We start from the raw sequence: 24,241 nt of genomic DNA, 5'->3' as shown, positions 1-24,241 counted from the left end.
ATGCACTGGGCCACGCAGTCGGTGGAGAAGCAACTGCAGCGCCTCGCTCTCGTGAGATTCTCAGTGACCACGTGTTCATGACGCCAGTGCGTCGTACATCCAACTGCGCATGCGTCGTTCAGACATGGACCGCGAGGAGCCTCCGGTGTCTGTCCCCGTGTCTCCAGGAGAAATGATGAGACTGTTGGTGAAGCAGCAAGTCCACGCGGCCGTTGAAGAGTCTTTTGGGCTGTTGGACACATTGACAGCAGCTTATGAGGACACCGTGTCTCAGTTGAGAGAACAATGGCGACACACATCAGGTTGGTGCTTCTTCTTCACTGGTCCCGTTGTGACGGTTTAACTCGGCGGTCCACTCAGCCGACACTGACATGTTCGTGCACCTATATACTGATATTCACGGTAATCGCATTCGATCGGGAGCACGTGAGGGTTTTGACAAAGTTAGCGGAAAGACTCACGTGACACAACATCCGGTGTGCGGGATTAACTGGTTTTTGAATGAACTGGTTTTGGTACGCGTGCATGAGGCAGATGTGCCGTAAGAGTGGCCTCGAGTTGCCTCTCAGGACCCGTCTCGACTAACTAGGAAATGCACATTTCCATCGCTTAGCCTCCGTGTCACGTTCTTTTGATGTAACGCTATTGTTTGAAGGACTAAACACGGAGGACTTTGCTGTAAAATGCCATACCTGTTCGGGAGGCTGTAGTTGAGACGCCGAGGACAAAGTAGGTGACTCTGCTGATGCCTGTTCAATATACTACTAACTTCAATAAATACTTGACAAAATGCTCTTGTTGTCAGTCTGATATTTATGTTATACGTCGTTATCTGACGTCAAGTCGATGTGAGACCAGTTTATTCTTCATACAGTGTGTAATGAAACATGCAGCCCGTTGTTTACACCCAGCTCGCCCACCGCTGTCAGCTGGGAAACTGATCGACTCCGATTAAATTGTGATACAACACTGTGTGCTGTCTCACGTCTCTTATGTTTTATATTCGAGACTACGGATCAACATATATCCTCGTAACTATACTCTACCCTGTGCAGCACTCACTGTCCAGATTAAACATGACTGTTACCTGTTTTGTTACGATAAGGACACACATTGAATAACTACACACACACGAGTGAGTGTGTCTTTAGAAACATGACGCGGGAGCAGCTTGCTCCAGCCTTCATTTAGGATTTCGACGGCATTAACGAAACGTTTTCCACCTTCATGACGAACATATCACTTGTTGACTGGCGATAAAAAAATGGATAAAGATTAACGTTAAGAATCGAACCCGCGACCATAGGGCCTCCTCAGTGGCACCCCAACTACCATTGAGCTATAGAGGAATATGGGTTAATTACAGTCAGTTTAAGTTTTAGATTAATAGATAAATCACTAATAGTGATAATCAACTGCGTTTCCTATTGTCGCATCAACTTTAATGCACAAAGCGGCTGTTGCCTATGCAATCACGTATTTGAGTTAGGTGGGTCTATGATGTAAGAAGAAAAGGCAGTCGGTGTTAGAATATATTATATAACTATTAATGTCTTCCAAAGTTACTATATTACTTACCTAATTTGCTCAAAGTCAGTTGTTATTGTAAAGTACATTGTAATGTAAATCGGGTGAAATACCCTACAGCTCAATGGTAGTTCACAAGCAATGAACAGAACAGCAGGTGCACAAGTCGGCTGTTCGATTCTTTGAGAAATCCGTGTTTTTATTGTTGTTTTAGATATTTTTTTATCGCCAGTCAACAAGTGATATGTTCGTCATGAAGGTGGAAAACGTTTTGTTAATGCCGTCGAAATCCTAAATGAAGGCTGGAGCAAGCTGCTCCCCCGTCATGTGTCAAAAGACACGCTCACTCCTGTGTGTCCTTATCGTAACAAAACAACAGGTAACAGCAGGGCTCCAGACTAACTTTTTTTACTAGGAGCACAGTGGCCCCTAACTTAAAATTTTAGGGGCGCAAGCAGAAAATTTAGGGGCGCACACTATAAATCGACTTGCAAAGTTTTCCCATCATTTTTACTGTATTACTGATAAATAATTTGACAATATACAATCTCATGCCTGTTTGCCTTCATGAACTGCAAAACATTCACAACAGAGAACTCTTCAGAAGTTACTGTATTGAGTTTAAACATATTTTAAGAGAAAACATACCTTGAGCATGTGCATTTTGCACTTCGATGTGGCCAATCAAAACATGTATTGGTTTCTAGAGATGCACCGATCAGGTTTTTGGTGCCGATCACTGAAATCAGTATCTGCTGATCACCGATAATACCGATCACCGAAATCAGTATCTTCCGATCCGATAATACCGATCACGGTGTTGATTGAAGCATTCTATTTATTGTGTAGCATTATTGCCTAGGACTATGAGGAAATACATATATGAAGCAACTCAAACATTAAATAAATTACCGATTTCTTAAAACATTTAGGACTTTTACTTTGAAAAATGTCCTAATTGATACATTAAAATTGTTTGATTGCTATTGTAGGGGATTTCAGATATGTATGGAACACATCTGCATTATTCATTTCCTGGAACTCTTGGGGAAATCTATATACAGGACTTTTCTTAACATACAATAGACTGACTAATTTTTATAAACTCTTCCTTGGTCCAGTAAAAATGTTTTAATGTTAGCATAATTTAAGCTAAATCTCAGAAACTATCTATAAAGATACATCAGTTCATTGTTTACTTTTATATGTTCGTGTATGATTTGTCGACATCTTATTTTGAAAAACGGATGTTGTTTCACGTGGTTCTTTCCGCTAACTTTGCAAAACCGGATGTTGTCACTTAAATCCTTCCGCTAACTTTATCAAAACCCTCAAGGCCCAGATCGAATGTGTTTACCGTGAACATCAGTCTATAAGGGCTCAGACATGTGAGAGTCGGCTGAGTCGACCCAGAGATTCAACTCGGGAGACGGGGACGCCGCTCGGTGGTGAGGATCCCCTCTGACCTCTGACCTCTGCGGCCCTCCGCTGCGGTGCGCCTCTTTTCACATTAGCCCCCGCTCCTCACACACAGGCCAGCCTTCTTCTTCTTCGGTTTTCGTCAACTTTCTTCTTCTTCTGGAGTTAATGTCGGTTAGCAAACCAGTCATTCAGGCATTACCGCTAACTATAGTGGGCTGAAGTGTAGAACAAGTTTGTCAGCAACAAAAATATTTAATAACAAAACAAAAAAAATCTGCTAATTTACTGGTCGCAAGATGCGCAGTTGATGAAAAATTTACTCGCACTGTGTCTAATTTTAGGCGCAAAATGCGACCATTTGGTCGCAGTCTAGAGCCCTGAACAGTCATGTTTAATCTGGACAGTGAGTGCTGCACAGGGTAGAGTATAGTTACGAGGATATATGTTGATCCGTAGTCTCGAATATAAAACATAAGAGACGTGAGACAGCACACAGTGTTGTTGTTGTATCACATCAATTTAATCGGAGTCGATCACAGTTTCCCAGCTGACAGCGGTGGGCGAGCTGGGTGTAAACAACGGCTACATGCTTCATTACACACTGTATGAAGAGTAAACTGGTCTCACATCGACTTGACGTCAGATAACGACGTATAACATAAATATCAGACTGATAACAAGAGCATTTTGTCAAGTATTTATTGAAGTTAGTAGTATATTGAACAGGCATCAGCAGAGTCACCTACTTTGTCCTCGGCGTCTCAACTACAGCCTCCCGAACAGGTATGGCATTTTACAGCAAAGTCTTTCGTGTTTAGTCTTTAAAACATTAGCCAGGCATGAAAACGGGTCAGGGGTGGAAAAGGTGAGGAGGATAGGCGCGCGGGGGGGAGGGGGGGGGGTGACTTCCACGAACATCGATGTTGGACGTTGCATGATAATCTGTAGGTCCTCCATTCTGACACCAAGTCAGTGATCGGGCCCTATAATAATAGTAATATTGTGTATAATATGGTCCTTCATGAACCAACTTCCTTTTTTTGTTGTTGGCGTGAACAAGTCTTCAAGTCTTGTGCTCTGCTGAGCCATGAGTCTGTTCCTCGAGTCTGTTCTGCCTCTACCTGGTTGTCACGATCTTCTAATCTATGCCATACCTGCCATAAATATCATGATACTGATACAATACCATAAAACAGTACCATAAATACGATACTGGTATATTTATCTATAATAGTAACAAATAAAATATCTGTATAGTTCACTTTTTACCAACTTTTTCAACACTTAACAAATGGCAGTAATATTAGTATTAGCCTACACGATATTAATGAAACTACATGGAGCCATCATAGCATTGATTATCACTATGAGGCCGTTAGTCTGTATCTGACCGGATGATTGAGTTCATCAGGATGAGCAGCTGTAGAGTTACACAACTTTACAGACTGAACTTAAACATTTCACTTCTGGCATTTTTTATTTTTAAAGACGAAAATTCCGCCACTTAAGGCCACTTAACTCTACTCTACCTGTGCAGCACTCACTGGTCCAGATTAAACATGACTGTTACCTGTTATTGTGTTACGATAAGGACCCACATTGAATAACTACACAGGAGTGTGTCTTTAGAAACATGACGTGGAGCGGCTTGCTCCAGCCTCCATTTAGGATTTTTTATTTTTATTTAACTCTAAATAGGTCGGAAATCACACACAATCTGAAGTTGGAAGACTCTTTTCCCCCTCAGTTTTCAGGAGGAAGTCAAAAACATTATTTTTAACGTTATATGAAATAATATTATAGTTAAAATTAAAGTTAGTCACGTTAAGATAAATAATGTTATTCATAATTTTTGAATATTTGATTTTTTTTAAAGCTTATTAAAAGTGTATATAAGAATGACACTGCTTTTGTAATGACGTCATGGTCTGCCTGTGTGCACGGCACCTGTAGAGGGTAAACCTTTTTGTTTTATTTTCCTTTACGCATCGATGCCGTACCAGTATTTTTATCAGTGGCCTGAAGCGTGAGCTCGGGTTCAATAAGGATCGAGTGTTGTTGTGCATTATTGTTATTATTATTTGTACGTGCCAGTGATTATAGGAGGGGAGGAGACGCAAGGGTTTTTTGTTTTGGGTACTTCAAAATCTTTGGGACTTTCGAGATCCGGGGATTATATTGTACTTTGAGAGGGTCTAATTATTTGTTGTATGTGTTCATTTTGGGTCTTGCAGCGATGCATTGAATTTGATATAAATAATCATATTTGGTTTCGCGCAGGTTCAGCAGGGACTTAACAGCCATTAGCAGAGCTGCCCATTCTCTTAGAATAGCCTATTGTACCTTTCCCCTTAGGATTAAGTTATAAGGGAGAATTGTGACACTTTCTTTTTATTGATTACCTCTGCTATGCCCATGATTATTTTCAGCATCATTTAATGTGCAGATATTGAGTTAATCAAAGTTAAAGTCACATTAAAAGAAATAATCGTATTCATAATATATATATATTTTTTAACGTTCATATGAAAAAGATATATATTGTACAACGTCTTGTTTGAGAGCTCATGCTATCTCCATGGTCATTTTCAAAGATTATATTAAACTTCCAATAGATTTATGTTGAAGTGGATCTAGTTACTCTTCTGTTTTTTTGAGTACATTTTAGTGTGATTGTTTTATTAAATGTTCACACAATGATGAAGGTGAGGACTTGGATACTTACCTAGACAGCATGGCTCATCGATCGATGGCGACCACACTGCAAAGGGCTGTGCCCGATTGTCTGTTCAATTTCTCATCGGGTTCCTTCCTCTTCCATCTCAATACTGGCAACGTTCGTTCTGTCGTGATGTTTACTAATGTCATTGTTCCCCACTGAATGATTCTGTCACCCCCAGGACTACCTCCTCTTTTTCCTCTTCTTCTCCTCCCTCCTCCTTCTTCTTCCCTCCTGGAGGCCTCCTCCACACACATGCCACTTTAACATGCACTTTAACTTATACACACGTCACTTGAAACACACACCTAAACACTTTAACGTTATTTGTTGTCCGAGCACTTTATCTTTATCTTATACTTAAGTTCACTGTTGCTGTCGCGTTGATTGTTGTTTGTCATGTCTAATGTAGCACCTTCCGCCAAAAAAAATTCCTCGTTTGTGTAAACATTCCTGGCAATGAAACGGTTTCTGATTCTGTTGTTGTTTTGTATTTGTGTGTTTGTACATGAAGAGCAACAAATACACATTTAGTCAGACTCCTTGAACGTCTCCAGTAATGAAAGTTGATGTCAGTCACCGTTGTTCATAATGTTCTCCCTGCAGATGTCCAGCAGCAGGTATGGATTAAAGCAGATGTCCCCCTTGAGGACCAGGACCAGGAGGACCCAGAGCCCCTCCACATGAAAGAGGAGCCGGAGCCCCTCCACATAAAAGAGGAGCCGGAGCCCCTCCACATAAAAGAGGAGCAGGATCCCCGCCACATAAAAGACCTGCAGGATCTCCGCCACATAAAAGACCTGCAGGATCTCTGGACCCGTCTAGAGGGAGATCAGCTCATTGTGCTGGAGGAGGCCGATATCGCCAAGTTCTCATTCACTGCTGTTACTTTGGAGAGTGAAGATGACGAACCTCAGACCTCACAGCTTCATCAAAGCCAGACGGAGGACGACAGAGAGGCGGAGCCTCCAGCCAGCAGCTCAGCTACACCGATACAAACAGAAACTGATGGAGAGGACTGTGGGGGATCAGGACCAGACAGGAACCTAAATCCACATCATCATTCACATCCAAATGCTGATGATGAAGAGGCTTCCGACTCTTCTGAGACTGAAGCCAGTTGTGGTGATTGGCAAGAAGCTTTGTCAGATTCTGGACCTGAAAGTGTAGATGGGGAAAATGTCTGGAAGGAGCCCAGGGCACCTGAGTCTGCTGCACATGCCCTGAAATATAAGGAAGCTCTTGTAAGTCATGTGGGATGTAACACTGGCAACAAATCCAATGAATCACAATCAAAAGTGCTCATAAGAAAGAAACCATTCAGTTGTGACGAGTGTGGGAAAAGATTTGCAGTACAGGGAAGTCTGAAGAGACACATGAGAGTACACACAGGAGATAAACCATTCAGTTGTGATGTGTGTGGCAAAAGATCTACACAACAGGGAGATCTGAAGAGACACATGAGAGTACACACAGGAGATAAACCATTCAGTTGTGGTATGTGTGTGAAAAGATTTACACAACAGGGAAATCTGAAGAAACACATGGTTGTCCACACAGGAGAGAAACCATTCAGTTGTTTTGTGTGTGGGAATAGATTTACAGAACTGGGAAGTCTGAAGAAACACATGAGAGTCCACACAGGCTAGAATGTGTTTCTTCCAGTAGTGACACATTCCATATGGAAGTTGTTCTCTTTCTAATGTGTGAATTAAAAAAATAAGTAAAATGTTTTTAATTGTTTCCCATGTCATTTATTTGTAAATGAGATGGAAGACAAAGTGTTTTCTAATCATTTGATGAATCTTTATTAAAAACAATGACAACATACTGAGTGTCTTTGATGGAGGAAACTAAAAACAAACTAAAAACTCTGTACAAATACATCTGTATTTAAAATGCATTTTCCCTGTAATGTTTTAAAATCTACATAAATAGACTTTTGCAAGTTCACTTTGTGCTCCGGAAACTTTGTTACACTTTCTCTTACAGATCCCATTATTTGGTATAATTCTCAAGAAATTTGTTTCTATGGAACTATAAACTCACAGGAAGATTCTTGTAAAAGATTTGATGGAAAGTAGAGACACTTTTTAACTGCCTGTACCAATTTGTGTCTTTTGTCACCTAGAAAGCCTTTTATTTCAGTTGTACTATTGTCTAAAGGCAAGCAAATAGTTTAAAATACAGTGGGTACAGAAAGTATTCAAACCCCTTTAAAATGTTTACTCTTTGTTTCAGTGCAGCAATTTACCAAAATCCAAAAAGTAATTAATTGTATGTCTCATTCATGTAACTCAGCTCCATCTTGACAGAAAAAAACAAATGTAGACATTTTTGCAAATTTATTAAAAAAGAAAAACTGAAATCTCCCATGGTGCTCAGTCTTCAGAGTCTTGTCTCAGTGGTGAGTAGAACCTTGGAGCTCTACAGCAGGAGACTTCTTGGGGATGATGCAACATGTGGTCACACCTGGATTTGGGGATCCTGCCGTTCTTCAACAGATCCTCTCCAGCTCCGTCAGGTTGGTGGACGGCCATGTTCAGGTCTCTCAGAGAGGCTCCATGGGGTTCAGGGCTCTGCTGGGCCAGTCCACAAAGGTCCAGAGTTGTTCCCAAGCCAATCCTTTGTTCTTTGAGCTGTGTGCTTAGGGTCATGGTCTTGTTGATGGTGAACTTTTGGCCCCGTCTGATGTCAACCAGTCGTCCTCTCCCTGCAGCTGAAGACCTTTCAAACCCCGTATGACTGATCATCTGTCCGACCGACCATCCGTCCGACGGTCCGACCGACCGACTGCCAAATCCATCATGACTGCAAGTCGCTTCCCAAGAATTCAGATTGTCAAAATGTTGGTGGATCCACCGTCAGGAAGAGGAGGAGGAGAAGAAGAAGAAGAAGAAGTAGACGACGGGGAGGAATTCGACCAAGTGCACGATAGAACTCGGCCGGCTCTGCTTTTGAGGTTGGCGATGATGGTAATAAAGTGCGATAGCGCTCACACACACGTCTCTTTCCTCTCGGCCTCTCCTCTCGGCAAAACGACTCGGCCGTCGTCCTTTCCAGCAGTACATGCTACAAAAAGACAGGATAACGTGTACTGTCCCTTTAAGTGACAGAAAGACTGTGTGGAGACCTGTGTTGTTGATCAATGTGTTTCAAATGTTAAAGAGACCGTCAGCGGTGGTGTCTAAAATGAGAGGTACTGGATATTACACGTTCATTAAATGTCCCAGTAAAGTGTTTCATGTGAGACAAATGGTGGATGAATCCTTTAATAATATAATATCTCCAACATTATTGCTGTTATGCAACAGTTTGTTGCTCTGTGTTACTGATCTAAAGTGTTGTTGTGTACTTCATGATACTTTGTTTCCCTCCGTGATGATGATGATGATGAACGAGCTGCCAAAGCCTCAAGTTGTTTTTGAGGAGCTGCACCATTTATTCAGGAAAAAAAGGCAAAAGAATGCTTTTAAATTACATTTGAAAAGTTGATTAATAATACAAATGTATATGCAGCCCTGATACTATATTTTGATGAGATAGATAATAATAATGTATGTATATAATAATGCAGCCCTGTCCACAAAAGGATTTGAGTTTTCTAATTGATTTGGTGATCTGTGTCATTGTTTTCTGACGTGTGAGACCAACCGCCAATCCAGCCTCAGTGTCAGGCAGAGGGGCGGGGCCTAAGCGTGAGCGTATTGTTATGAAGTAGGTGACAGCTACAGCTGTCGAGCTGTTTGGAAGTAATTGTTGGGCAACTAAGGGCTGAAGAGTTAGCGCCTGTATTGATCTGCCCCAGGAAACCCGGACTAGCCGCATTAGTGGACTCCTGTGATCCAGGAGACGCGGATGAAGCCCAGCTGGTTCCTGAGGCTGTTGCTCCAAGACCTGCTGTTTTATTCTATCAGACAATCATCATCCGGTTCTTCACTTCCCCCTCCCGACGGGGTCATCAGCCGTTTCTCAATTCCAAGTCCACTGAGTACAGACTTGTGTTCTTTTGGAGTCTGGTCTTGGGAGTCCAGACTCCAAAGGACGGGTGGACGGTCTTTCCGCGATTTGATGACGTCACCACATCAGCTGTTCTTGCTCATGAGTTTATTCCAATTATTTGCTGTAAATTATTTGTTTGTCAAACAAAATATGACAACCCTGCTTTTTATTATTCTTGAAATATAATAATTTTATTTTGAATTGTATGTGTGGATATATTTTTTATATTTATGTATTTATTTATATACACACAATTCAAAATAAAATAATCATACACATATGATTGTATATATATTGTGTAAAAAATAATAACATATATATATTGTTTATTAATATTTAGATTGTATATAAATATGTGATATACATATGTGTGTATATATATATATTTGTATGTATATAAAGTTATATTACACATATAATTGCAAACAATTCGGTCAAAAGTAAAACAATACCACTTTAGTTCAACGTTAAGGTTTAATTAAACATGACTTGCAACCGGAAACAGGCGAAGGCGTGGGATGGGGGGTGAGGGTAGTGAATGCATATCAGTGTGTTGAAAGTTTGTGTGTGAGTGGCCTGTGTGTCGTCTTCCCCCAGGCCACAGTCAGACAGTTCTCATGTCGCAAGATGGTCGTTGCCATGGAGACCGCCTTGAAAAGGTCCCGAGAATAAAATAGTCAACAGTCCACAGGTGTCTGTGGAGAGGGGGGAGGGAATGCGAGAGATTCACACTTCAGCGAATTTCAGGGGAGTTGTTGTTCCAGTAACGGCCCGAAGGCCGAGCTGGTTGAGGAAGCCGAAAGCAGATAAGATTAGGATTGTTTGGTCTTGTAGTAGCTGCATTCAATTTGCACAACCACTATCCCACCATTTTCCACACATTTTCCAAGAGATTTTCAAATCGATTCGGGCAGCCTTGGGGGGCTTTTAACGGCTGTCACCGTTTCATTAATTTTCCGATAAGCCAGGGCAGCGCCTAATCCAAACAGCAGAAATCATAGTTCTTAAAAGGTAGATGTCTTCAACGTCCTCCACGGAAAGGGCCGCTAGGCACACGACACGCCAACGCTCCCACGCGTCCATCGTGTAACCAGCTGCCAACGTCCCGGCAGGACAGGCAGGTTCCCCCGAACCCGAGCTTCCCGAGATGGTGAGAATTGCCTTGAGAGACCATTTCAAGGCTATCTCCATGGCAACGACCATCTTGCGGACTGAGAACTCTGTCTGTTGTGGCCTGGGGGAGGACGACTTACCAGGCCACGCACACACGAACTACACACACACTGATTTGCATTCACTAACCTCACCCCCATCCCACGCCTTCGCCTGCTTTATGCCCCCAGTGTGGTCTACTGGCGCTCTAACGGGCTGCCAGATGGCTGGCTGCCTGTCTACGCTGGTTACCTTCTGCCCCCCTACGGCTGAGCTTGACCACCCAGTCTTTGGTTTACCTCCCCTCCCCCCTTCCTCCACGTTGCACGTCTTGTTTAGATGTATGTGCTTTTGTGCTGAGGTGTTTTTTTCTGCTCCCACACTGTACCCCTCTAGGGGCATATTCTGGGGGTTGTTTTTTTATTTTCTCCTCTCTTCCCTCGTGTTATGCTGTGATCTTCCTGGATCTGCCTGTAATTTCCCGCTTGCGGGATCAATGAAGTATACATCTTGATCAAATCCATGGTTTTTAGTTCGAAGAGCGATGCAGAGAGAGTCTCTTAAGTATAAGACAAGACAAGACATAACGATAGGAGCCAAGCAAGGAAGGTCATGGGGAGGAGAGGGAGAGAAAAATGTGACCGCCTTCGGAGAGAGCCAAACGAGAAGAGGATGCTCATACGTTCTTTTGGCATCAGAATGATTTCACTAAATATTGGGAGCTGAATTCAAGAAATATTGATCCGACTTTTGCAAAGAACAAAACTTTTTTTTAAATTTTATATAGCCCAAGATCACAACCTCCACTCAGAGGGCTTTACAGTCCATACACATAGACATCCCTGACCTTTGACCTCACATCGGATCAGGAACAACTCACCAAAAAACAGGGGGAACCCCTTTGAGGGTAAAAAGCAGAGGCCTTCAGGAGCCACCGAGGAGGAGCCTCTCCAGGATGGAGCTGTAGAGAACTGACCTCCGTCCTGGTTGTCTCCACCAGGGCATGGGCGGGCAGCACGGATACCAACCAGAGGAGGTGGGGCACTTTGTCTTTACTTAGCATCAATTCAATTCAGTTTATTTGTATAGCCCAATTTCACAAATTACAAATTTGTCTCGGAGTGCTTTACAATCTGTACACATAGACATTCCTGCCCCAAAACCTCACATCGGATCAGGAAAAACTCCCAAATAACCCTTCAGGGGGAAAAAAGGGAAGAAACCTTCAGGAGAGCAACAGAGGAGGATCCCGCTCCAGGATGGACAGAACAATATTTCAATCAGGTAAGACCCTGAATAGTGTTAATAAAGGATGTTTATTGTTTAACATGTGATGCGCAATGGTGAAGTCTCAGAGTCTTTGGCGCTTGGACTCTACGGGGAGATTTGTAGTTGAGGGCTGACTGCCCTGATCAGCAACGAGTTAGATCCCCCCGTGGAGTCCAGACCTGGTGGTGGCTGATGAGCTGATGGAATGATGAGTTGAAGCTGATGGATCCTTGAAGACTGGCTGGAGATGGGTGGTGGAGGGTGCATGACAGCAACCTGAATGAACTGAACGTAGAGAGACGGTCATATTTGAGTGAGATAGCAGCGAGACGATTGGCTCGCCATGTCCTCTTTTCCCCGCTTATTGGATAGAGTGGACCAGCTGATCTGCGCAGCTGGAGTCATGACTGACGACGCCGAGCAATGACGGCGAGTAAGTAATGAGTGCGCATGTGTGGGAAATGATTATCGGACTGAGGGATGAAAGGCTGGTGTGAGGGGTATGGTCTTCCTGTCTGAACTTATGTGAAGCTTCATATGTAATGTGTACAGAAGGACAGATTTAGAGTTAAAATACATTAAATGAATATGACAGAGTGTATGAATAGTTCATAGTAGGCATATTCCACGATGGAGACCTCCACGATCCATCAGGCAGATGGAGGTAGAGAGGAGGAGTGGGCGGAGTCTCAACAGTGGGCGGAGTCTCAGCAGGACAGTGGCGTAGTGGGTAGCAGGAATTCCACGACCCAGACCTCGATGATCCATCAGTAGATAGGATCTATGCCGTCTCATAGGGTCTGATGACCCCAATATTGTCTCCAGGAGAAATGATGAGACTGTTGGTGAAGCAGCAAGTCCACGCGGCCGTTGAAGAGTCTTTTGGGCTGTTGGACACATTGACAGCAGCTTATGAGGACACCGTGTCTCAGTTGAGAGAACAATGGCGACACACATCAGGTTGGTGCTTCTTCTTCACTGGTTCCGTTGTGACGGTTTAACACGGCGGTCCACTCAGCCGACACTGACATGTTAGTGCACCTATATACTGATGTTCACGGAAAACGCATTCGATCGGGAGCACGTGAGGGGTTTGTCAAAGTTAGCGGAAAGACTCACGTGACACAACATCCGTTTTTCAAAATAAGATGTCGACAAATTATACACTATCATAAAATAGTAAACGATGAACTGATTTTGTATCTTTATCAGGGTTTTTCCTGTGTCAAAATGGGTCTTCGGTGCTCCCAAAAAATTTGTTTTTCCCTAAACTGGCAATCAAACTATTTTAATGTTTCAATTAGGACATTTTTCAAAGTAAAACTACTTAATGTTTAAAGAAATCATGCAGGCATTCTAAATATGTTTTTCCTCAGAGTCCCATGTAATGACTGATGCAGATGTTTTCAGGACATCCCTGACATCCCCTAGCCTGGCAATCAAAACAATTTACTGTCCCAAGTAGGAGATTTTTCAAAGTAAAGGTCATACATTTTTATGAGAAATCAGTCATTTTGTAATGTTTGTTTGCAACCAAGATCTCTGGCCGGAGTCCTACCAGTTCACCCTTTGGCCACTGGGGCACTCCCGTGTTAGTCTTCTGACTGCATGATAGTGTTTATTGTTTTAAGATTTTTGACATAATGTGATGGTGAGCTGATGAGTGATCAAATGATAAAAAAACATATAAAAAAAAGGCTATTACTTTGAAGGAATGATTATTTTAAGATAAAATCTATACATTATTATTTAGGCCCCCAAACTGTTGAATAATGTAATAATTATAGCACATGGTGTTATAGAAAATAAAAAACGTATCAGTTTACATTTTAACCAATAAGATCAATGCTGTTTGTCATATATTCAGTGACTTGGACAAATGAGAACTTTTATGGAAAACAGGCTGACTTGAATATCCTGTGAAATAATTGTTCCATACATAATTGGTCCACCTATTTTATTTGGTCGCAAAATCCACTCGCATAATAAATTGAGGGTTTACATTATTCAAGCGTACAACTCATTATGTGTGAATGGACCACCGTCCTTTCTATGGAGCATTTCAAATTTGTGGTAAATGAAGGAAAAAGTATTCATGATTCCAATGTTATCACGTATAACTAAGTGTCCCTATGCTTTATAAATACAAGTACAGGAATCTGTTTTTGTTATTGCACAATGTAATGAATATATCTTCTATTTTAAATGTTGTATGTAATATTTTTATAAAATTGTAAAATATTATTGTATTATGCCTCAACGGTTACGTTTTAAATGATAAAACAGTATGTAACCTAGGTCACGTTAAAGTTGGTTAATTTCCCACCTTTTTTAGATTCAGTGTGACAGCTGTTCCCACTAGTTCCACAGCCAGTGCCTCGGAATGGACACAGCAACGCTTCAGAAAGGAAATAATTAGTGTATGTCTCCCTAATTATTGGACCAAAAGCATGTGCAATTTTTTTTCTGCATTTATTATGTTATAATTATTCTAATTTGTAGAGCATAAAGTTTTATTTTTTTATTTTTATAATTGCACTTTAAATAATTCACAGTTGAAATGAGTCACTTTAATGGTCTAAAATATTTATCTTCAATATTTTCTGAGTTTAAATTTTTTTCATTTACAAATGTGTGACTTTCACTTTGAAATATATCAAGATAAGTTGATTAAAAAAATAAGATTTTCAATTTAGGTGGAGTCAGAGATGTCCTGAACACATCTGCATAACTCTGGGGAGAAATATATTTAGAATGCCTCAAATCTTCAGAATTAAACGATTTCTTGTAAAAATGTAGGACATTTACTTTGAAAAACTCTTCTTTGGTAAAGTAAAACTATTTTAATTTTAGCATAACTTTAGCTAAATGTAAAATGTTCTATCTATTTATCTATAAAGATACAAAATCAATTCAGTTTTTACTTTGAAATGCTAGTATACAATTTGTCGACATCTTATTATGAAAAACGGATGTTGTTTCACGTGGATCTTTCCGCGAAATGTGTTATAACCCTTGTGTGCTCCCGATCTGGGTCGTTTGAATGTGTTTACCGTGAACATCAGTATAGAGGTGCTCAAAAATGTCAGTGTCGGCTGATTTGACCACGAATATCCGAGTGTCGGCCGAGTTGACCGCAGTGGTTTAACTGGCGACTTTTCAGCCGAATGCGTCCGTTGTTGTCGTGGTTATGACAGTCCGGTCATGTGAGCCGCCACTTGAAATGTAATGCGTCTCCATTCATGGTGCTACGGGAGGAGGGCTTGTACGGTGTGAGAGATGAACTGGTGTTTGAATGAAGTGGTTTTGGTACGCGTGCGTGAGCAGACGTGTTGTAGGAGTGGCCTCTCAGGACCTGTCTGACTCACTAGGAAATGCACATTTCCATCGCTTAGCCTCTACTCTACCAGTGCAGCACTCACTGGTCCAGATTAAACATGACTGTTACCTGTTATTGTGTTACGATAAGGACACACACTGACCGTGTTTACATGCATTCGAATAACTGGCTTAGTCGGACTGAAATAAAATTATCCGTTTCATGTAAACACCTTTGTTCGACTATGTGCGGTCCGACTACGATCCGATTAACACCCCTGATTAACTCGATCCGATCCGGTTGATAATTCCACTATCGCGGCATGTAACGGTGAATTGGATTAGAAACTGGACTTTGCGTCTTTGCGCATGCTTGAGATCCCGACGCCCTCCTCCCTCCCATGTCGTGACCTGGAAGTCGAAAGAGACGATAAGTTGTCACTGCCGGGAGCCTGGCCGGCAGAAAACAAACAAACAACGCTCTGGAGAACACAAGAGCCACCACACATTTCTGGACCGAAGAGCAGACAGAATTTATGCTTAACCTTGCTCTCTGTTCGCCATCTTTCTCGAAATGCTGTTGTTGTTGTTGTTGGTTGTTGTTGGTAGTGGTGAAGAGGTCAAGCGGAAATGGCTGTATCACCACGAGTTGAAATGAAAACAGCGCCACCTATCGTATCGGATATGACATGCTTTCGGCCAATGATTCGAATTACTCACTGCCATGTATATTGGGATAATAGCAGATCCCCCAAAAGATAGCATAGTCCGACTAAAGCAAGATTCGAATTATACCATCATGTAAACGCACTGATTGAATAACTACACACAGGAGTGAGCGTGTCTTTAGGAACATGACGTGGAGCGGCTTGCTCCCTCCTTCATTTAGGATTTAGTCTGCATTAACGAAACCTTTCCATCTTCATGATGAACCTATCACTTGTTGATGTTTATCTAATTCTAAATACGTCGGAAATCACACACAAAATCTGAAGTTGGAAGACACTTTTTCCCCTCAGTTCTCAGGAGGATATGACAAATCAAAAACAATATTATTTTGGACGTTATATGAAATTTGTTTATAGTTAAAGTTAGTCATCTTAAAATAAATAATGTTATTCATAATTTTCCAAGATCTGATCTTTTTTTTAAAGCTCATTAAAAGTGTATATAAGAATGACACTGCTTTTGTAATGATGGCATGGGTCTGCCTGTGTGCACGGCACCTGTAGAGGGAAAACCTTTTTGATTTATTTTATGCATCGATGCCGTACCAGTATTTTTATCAGTGGCCTGAAGCGTGAGCTCGGGTTCAATTAGGATCGTGTGTTGTTGTGCATTATAATTATTAATATTTGTACATGCCAGTGACTATAAAAGGTGAAGGGGGGGAGGAGACGCAAGTTTTTTTTGTTTTGGGGACTTCAAAGGCTTTGGGACTGTCGGGATCCGGGGAATATATTGTACTTTGAGAGGGTTTACTTATTTGTTGTATGTGTTCATTTTGGGTCTTTAAGGATGCATTGCATTTGATTTAAATAATAATAATTGGGTTTACGCAATATTGACTGTTTTTCTTTTATCACCGTTTTACGATCGCGCAGGTTAAGCAGGGACTTAACAGCCATTAGCAAATCCGCTCATTCCCTTAGAATAGCGTATTGTACCTTTCCCCTTAGGATTAAGGAATTAGGGGGCGGCTGTAGCGCAGTGGGGTAAGGGGGGTCGTCCTGCAACCCCATGGTCGTCGGACCCCATGGTCGTCGGTTCGATCCCCGTCCTCCCCATGTTTAAATAATAAGATGTTTAATGTGTAGATAGTAGTACTGGTTCCACAGCTAACACTATATATTAACATTTCAATCAGGAAAGACAATGAATAGTTAATGTTTATTACAATGCAGCGTGATATCAACATCGGTTATGCTGAATTACTTTGGCGATTGAACTCGGCGGGGGGATTTGAGATCGCGCTGTGTTTGCCCTGAGCGGCAGCAATGAATGAATCCCCCCGATGAGTCCAAACACTGGTGCTAGTGGCTGGAGGTTCTGCTGGAGTTGGCTGGAGAGGCGCTGGGTTGCTGGGTCTGAGGAAGTGGATGGTGCTGGGGAGGTGGCGGGTCGCATGGAAGCAGCATCAGGCACTAGAGGCGGGGAAACGGTACATTTAAGTGAGACGGCAGCAGCTGATAGGCTAGCTCATGGGCGTGCCTCTGTGCTATTGGCTCGGTGCTGGCTGTTGATCAGCTGCTGGACTCGTGACGCCACTGACAGTGACAGCCGGTGTAGGATATGCGCTTCTGGTGAGGGAGCCATGCATGTGGGGCCTGAGCCTGCAGTGAGGGGAAGGTCTTCCTGTCTGAACTTACGCTAGAGCTTCATAACAACCACCCTCAACTTTACATACGTATGTTTACTGATAACATAATTTCACTGAGGCACACTATGAGCCACCGGGGGCCAGCCATGGACAATGAGTCACTGGAAGACATTACATTTCCTCTATGAGAGACAGCCCAAGGTGATACCCCGGCTGCTGTGGTTGATTCGGATGCTGACCCTTACCACCACGTCACCCCTCGACACGATGGAAGTGGTGTCTTAGAGTTAACCAGCTTGTTTGAATCCATGTATCTGGAGCAATCAGAGCATGATCCACAACAGCCTGAGGATGATGAGGTGTTGGCACTAAGAACAGCTTCGGGATCTCCATTCAGGGGTTGACGCCTTAGAAGTTTGACTTAAAGAAGCGGTTGATAGCACACTCAATCTGGAAGAGGGACTCAGGGGTGCCCTTGAGACAGTGGCAGAGACGGCTAAAGGTTATGTTGATGCAAGGCTTGGATCGTGCCATAGTGGCTTGTTTGGAATGAAGGGACATCCAACGGGGACAGAAGTTGAAAAAGACCCTTGACAGAAATCGTCTCTCATGGAAGCCAGGCAGTTTTTCTAATCCTGCAGGGCCATTACCAGACAGCCGGCATAAAGCAGAGGGGGATACCGGATTTTCATCTCTGCCTGCGTCAATGGCCAAGTTACCCATTAGTAGAGATGCACCGATCAGGTTTTTGGTGCCGATCACCGATCACTGAAATCAGTATCTGCCGATCCGATAATACCGATCACCGATCACGGTGTTGATTGAAGCATTCTATTTATTGTGTAGCATTATTGCCGAGGACTGAGGAAATACATATATAAAGCAACTCAAACATAAAATAAATTACAGATTTCTTTAAACATTTATGACTTTTACTTTGAAAAATGTCCAAATTGATCCATTACAATTGTTTGATTGCTATTGTAGGAGATTTCAGATATGTATGGAACACATCTGCATTATTCATTTCCTGGAACTCTTGGGGAAATCTATATACAGGACTTTTCTTAACATACAAAAGTCTGACTTATTTGTATAAACTCTTCCTTGGTACAGTAAACATGTTTTAATGTTTGCATAATTTAAGCTAAATCTCAGAAACGATCTATAAAGATACAAAATCAGTTCATTGTTTACTTGTATATGTTCGTGTATGATTTGTCGACATCTTATATTGATAAACGGATGTTGTTTCACGTGGTTCTTTCCGCTAACTTTGCAAAACCGGATGTTGTCACGTAAATCCTTCCGCTAACAAAACCCTTGCGCGCTCCCGATCGAATGTGTTTACCGTGAACATCAGTCTCTAGGGGCTCAGACATGTGAGTGTCGGCTGAGTTGACCCAGAGATTCAACTCGGGGGACGGGGACGCCGCTCGGTGCGTGAGGATCCTCGTGGACCTCTCACTCTGCGGCCCTCGCAGGCTTATCGTCATCGCGTTGCGGTGCGCGGCGATTGAAACGTCTGATAGTTCTCGCAGATGTGACGTCATCTGATCGGCCGTTTTAAGAACGCCGATCAAAACCGATAATGGGAATATCGGCCGATATGGATCGGCGCCGATCAGATCAGTGCATCCCTACCCATTAGAATTGAGTTTCCCCTGTTTGGGGAATCCAGAGATTCTGCGGATGTCACCGACTTCATTGAACAGTGCGAGAATTTTTTCACCCTCAGACCCTTGAGTGACATTGAAATTTTAGGCACACTCAATGCTGTTCTAAAGGGTCCAGCACGGAGCTGGTGGTTAGCTGCCCGCAGCAAAGTATCCAACTGAGGAACGTTCAATGATGCTTTCCTGCCCACTGACTATCAATCTGAGATTGAGGAGCAACTGCATGCCCATGTGCAAGCACCCACCCACCCACCCAGTGCTTGAGGGACTTTTCATATGACCATCGTGCGCTCTGCCTGAAATGGAGACCTGAGAGGGCCTGTAATCCAAGGTTGGCAAGCGGCCTACGCGGCTTCATCGCTACTGTGGTCAAAGTGGCTCCCTGATTGAAAAAGACTGGAGTAACTCCAAAGATAATTAAAGCCGAGTACAGCAGACCACCCCTCCAGAGCGCTCGCCCAAGAAGCCCAGCAGGAAGCCTGAACATGGTCAAGGCCATGAGAACGGCAGAGACGTAGCCTCGGTGCTAGGTGTTCCAACTCTCCTTGTAGTGCCAATCGGGATCCGAGGCTTACAAGGTGACACAGTCTTCGACCCGGGGTGCACATACTCATTGATGAGTAGACCTCTGTGGAATAGCATAAGGAAATGGGTGAAAACTTAGGTGCGAGTAAGATCCCTAAATGTGTTATGGCTAATGGTAAAGCGAGCACGGCAATAGGTAGAACTGTCCTCCTTACGCTCCACGATGCCCCCATAACCGTTGGCATACATGTGCTCGGGGACGACCAACTATTCATGCCTTTACTGCTGGGGCTGGACTTCATGTGCGCAGGTCAGTTTATCTTAAAGCCACACCTGAGGAAATATGGCATGCCCGGGGGAAACGAGTCCAAGTTCTTATCAAAGACCTGGGCTGCACTGAAATGGGGTAGTGCAGAGCTTCTACATGGCGGTAATGGAAGACGTCAGTCCCGAACAGCCTGCAAATCCGCTGTGGGAGGCTCAACCGGAGGTGGTCAGGTCGCTCTTGCAGAAATGGCCTACGGTGTGGACAGAGTCCACTGGGGCCACCGGAGTTATAAAACATAAGATCTGGACGAAAGATGAGCTGCCAGTCCGAAAGAGAGCCTACCGAGTCTCCCCGCAGAAGCAGACTATTATTGAAGAACTACTTTAAAAAAGCCATCCTCTTCTGCATGGGCCTCATTTATAGTCTTAACCCCACGGAAAGATGTGACATCCTGTTTCTGTGTGGACGACGGGGGAGTTAATGTAAAACCGTGATGCCTATCCAATGCCGCTGGTCCATGAAACTCTGGAGGCCTTGCAGGGGGCGCAGTACTTTAGCGCCCTGGATTTCCGCAGTGGATACTGGCAGGTTGCTATGGATGTGGAGAGCAAGCAGAAGACCGCCATAATCACCCATCTCGGCCTATTCCAATTCAAGGTCATGCCATTTGGTTTGCGTAATGCAGGTGCCACCTTCCAGAGGTTGATGGAAAGAGTCCTGGGAGAGTTGAAGGGCAAGATCTGCTTTGTCTACAAAGACAATATTATTGTCTTTTCTCAGATTCATGAGCAACACTTGCGGGATCTCGATGCAGTGTTTCAGAAGCTCCACCAGGCTCACCTAACCCTTAATGTAAAGAAATGCCATCTTCTCCAGACCCAACTAGACTTTTTTGGGCATGTTGGCTCCAGAAAAGGCGTGGAAGTTGACCCCACAAAGGTCCATGCCATCACCGACTATCCAGCCCCCACAGATCTGAAGTCTCCAAAGGTTCCTGGGTCTAGTGGGCTGGTACCACAAGTGTATCCCTAGGTTGGCTGACATTGTGTCCTCACTCAACAACCTCAAGAAGAAAGAGGTAGCATGGGAGTGGACGGCGCAATGCCAGGCCGGCTTCGAACAGCTCAAGGATCGGTTGCAGTCGTCACCGGTGCTGGCTCAACCAAGGCCCAACCTTGCTTTTCAAGTTCACTGTGACGCTAGTGGGGCAGGGCTTAGAGCCGTTCTGATGCAGGTCATTGAGGGAGACAAAAAAGCCATTGCCTTCGCATCAAGAGCTCTCCAGGGTGCTGAACTGAGGTATTCCATCTCAGAGCAGGAATGTCTGGCAGTTGTGTGGGCGGTGGAGAAGTGGCGTCATTTCTTGGAGGGTGAACCGTTTCATGTGTTTACAGACCACAGTGCTCTGGCGTGAGTATTCAATTGTCCCAAAGCATCGTCAAGGCTCACCAGATGGACTCTGCGCCTGCACGCATTCTCTTTCCGGGTTCATTATAAGAAGGGTTGCTGCAACGTTGTTCCAGGTGCGCTGTCCTGCGCAACACCTCCATCACTATTATGTAGTGTGTCTGGCTGTCGCCAAGTCCCACTGGGCTGATCTACCCAGTTCGCTAAAGGACATTAAAGAGGCTCAGCAGACTGACACCTTGTGCCAAGAGCTTAGTCAGACTGTTTGCCAGCCCACACCTGGCCGCAATCACTACGAACTACAGCAAGGAGTGTTATACCGGGGCGTGCCTTCCAAGTAAGAAGGTTATAACTACCAGTTAGTCGTTCCGGCTGTACTGTCCTCAAAGTTTCTGGCCTTCTTCCATAATAGCCCTTTGGAGGACATTTAGGACAGATAAAGCTCAGTAAGGCACGGAATCCAGTCCTGATGGTAGTGGTGGACTATTTCTGTAAATGGGTTGAGCTGTTCGCTCTTAGGGATGCCAAGACTCCAAAGGTCTGTCAGATTTTTTAAATGACATTTTCACCCACTGGGGAGTACCTGGTTTCTGATCAGGGACCCCAATTTACAAGCCAGCTAATGTCTAGCCTGTGTGAGAGCTGGGGAGTGGCGCAAAAGCTCACTATGGCATACCACCCTCAGACCAATCTGACGGAGAGGGTCAATAGGACACTGAAGACCATGATTGCCTCTTTTGTAGGTGACCACCATCATGATTGGGACCGGTGGTTGCCTGAGTTCCGTTTGGCTATCAACACAGCGGTGCATGAGACCACTGGCGTGACTCCTGCAATGTTGGCCCTGGGCATGGGTTAAAGGCCCGCTGGAGCGTCTCGTGCACCAGACCGCAACACCTCTACATACCACACATTACACACACTCGCAGATGATAAAAGAGATCGAAAGACATGTTGGTGTGGCCAAAGCCATCTTTCCACTCAGGATTAAGTTATAAGGGATAATTGTTACACTTTGTTTTTATTGATTACCTCTGCTATGCCCATGATTATTTTCAGCATGATTTAATGTGCAGATATTGAGTTAATCAAAGTTAAATTCACCTTAAAAGAAATAATGATATTCATAATTTTAAAAGTGTATATGATAAAGATATATAATGTACAATTTCTTTTTCGAGAGCTCATGTTATCTCCATGGTCATTTTCAAAGATTATATTAAACTTCCAATAGATTTCTGTTGAAGTGGATCTAGTTACTCTTCTGTTTTTTTTAGTACATTTTAGTGTGATAGTGTTATTAAATGTTCACACTATGATGAAGGTGAGGATTTGGATGCTTATCAAGACAGCATGGCTCATCGATCGATGATGACAACACTGCAAAGGGCTGTACCCGATTGTCTGTTCAATTTGTCATCTGGTTCCTTCCTCTTCCATCTCAGTACTGGCAACATTCGTTCTGTCCTGATGTTTACTAATGTCATTGTTATTGTTTTGTATTAAGTGTTTGTAAATGAAGAGCAACAAATACACATTTAGTCAGACTCCTTGAACGTCTCCAGTAATGAAAGTTGATATCAGTCACCGTTGTTCATAATGTTCTCCCTGCAGATGTCCAGCAGCAGATAGCGATTAAAGCAGATGTCCCCCCTGAGGACCAGGACCAGGAGGACCCAGAGCCCCTCCACATAAAAGAGGAGCCGGAGCCCCTCCACATAAAAGTTCTGCAGGATCTCTGGACCCGTCTAGAGGGAGATCAGCTCATTGTGCTGCAGGAGGCCGATATCGCTAAATTCTCATTCACTGCTGTTGCTTTGGTGAGTGAAGATGACGAACCTCAGACCTCACAGCTTCATCAAAGCCAGACGGAGGACGACAGAGAGGCGGAGCCTCCAGCCAGCAGCTCAGCTACACCGATACAAACAGAAACTGATGAAGACGACTGTGGGGGATCAGGACCAGACAGGAACCTATATCCACATCGTCATTCACATTTAAATGCTGATGATGAAGAGGCTTCAGAATCTTCTGAGACTGAAGCCAGTTTTGGTGATTGGCAAGAAGCTTTGTCAGATTCTGGACCTGAAAGTGTAGATGGGGACAATGTCTGGAAGGAGCCCAGGTCACCCGAGTCTGCTGCACATGACCTGAAATATAAGGAAGCTCTTGTAAGTCATGTAGGATGTAACCATGGCAACAAATCCAATGCATCACTATCAAAAGTGCTCATGAGAAAGAAACCATTCAGTTGTGACGAGTGTGGGAAAAGATTTACAGAAAAGGGAAGTCTGAAGAAACACATGAGAATCCACACAGGAGAGAAACCATTCAGTTGTGTCGAGTGTGGGACTAGATTCACAGAACAGGGAAGTCTGAAGACACACATGAGAGTCCACACAGGAGAGAAACCATTCAGTTGTGATGTGTGTGGGAAAAGATGTACGCAACAGGGAAGTCTGAAGACACACATGAGAATCCACACAGGAGAGAAACCAATCAGTTGTTATGTATGTGGGAACATATTTATACATCCTGGAAGTCTGAATAGACACATGAGAGTCCACACAGGAGAGAAATCATTCAGTTGTGATGTATGTGGGAAAAGATTTACAGAACAGGGAAGTCTGAAGAGA

At 43.4% G+C, this 24,241-nt stretch overlaps 2 protein-coding genes across 8 annotated transcripts in view; both read left to right on the top strand.

Annotated features, from left to right (window-relative positions):
• The window catches only part of LOC130194756 (MTOR-associated protein MEAK7-like), a 232,959-nt gene that overhangs the window by 110,147 nt on the left and 98,571 nt on the right, over nt 1-24,241 (top strand). The gene's annotated exons all lie outside the window — the stretch shown is intronic.
• LOC130194884 (zinc finger protein 2-like) lies at nt 1-24,241 on the top strand (the record flags this gene model as incomplete). Its single annotated transcript, XM_056416095.1, has 4 exons — nt 1-17; nt 88-302; nt 6,275-7,253; nt 23,857-24,241. Coding segments are annotated over exons 1-4 (1,596 nt in total), but the record flags the coding sequence as incomplete, so codon positions are not given.

The sequence above is a fragment of the Pseudoliparis swirei genome, chromosome 6 (assembly GCF_029220125.1).
Source record: "Pseudoliparis swirei isolate HS2019 ecotype Mariana Trench chromosome 6, NWPU_hadal_v1, whole genome shotgun sequence".
In the NCBI taxonomy this organism is placed as follows: Eukaryota; Metazoa; Chordata; class Actinopteri; order Perciformes; family Liparidae; genus Pseudoliparis; species Pseudoliparis swirei.
This window is presented reverse-complemented; position numbering and strand designations above follow the sequence as displayed.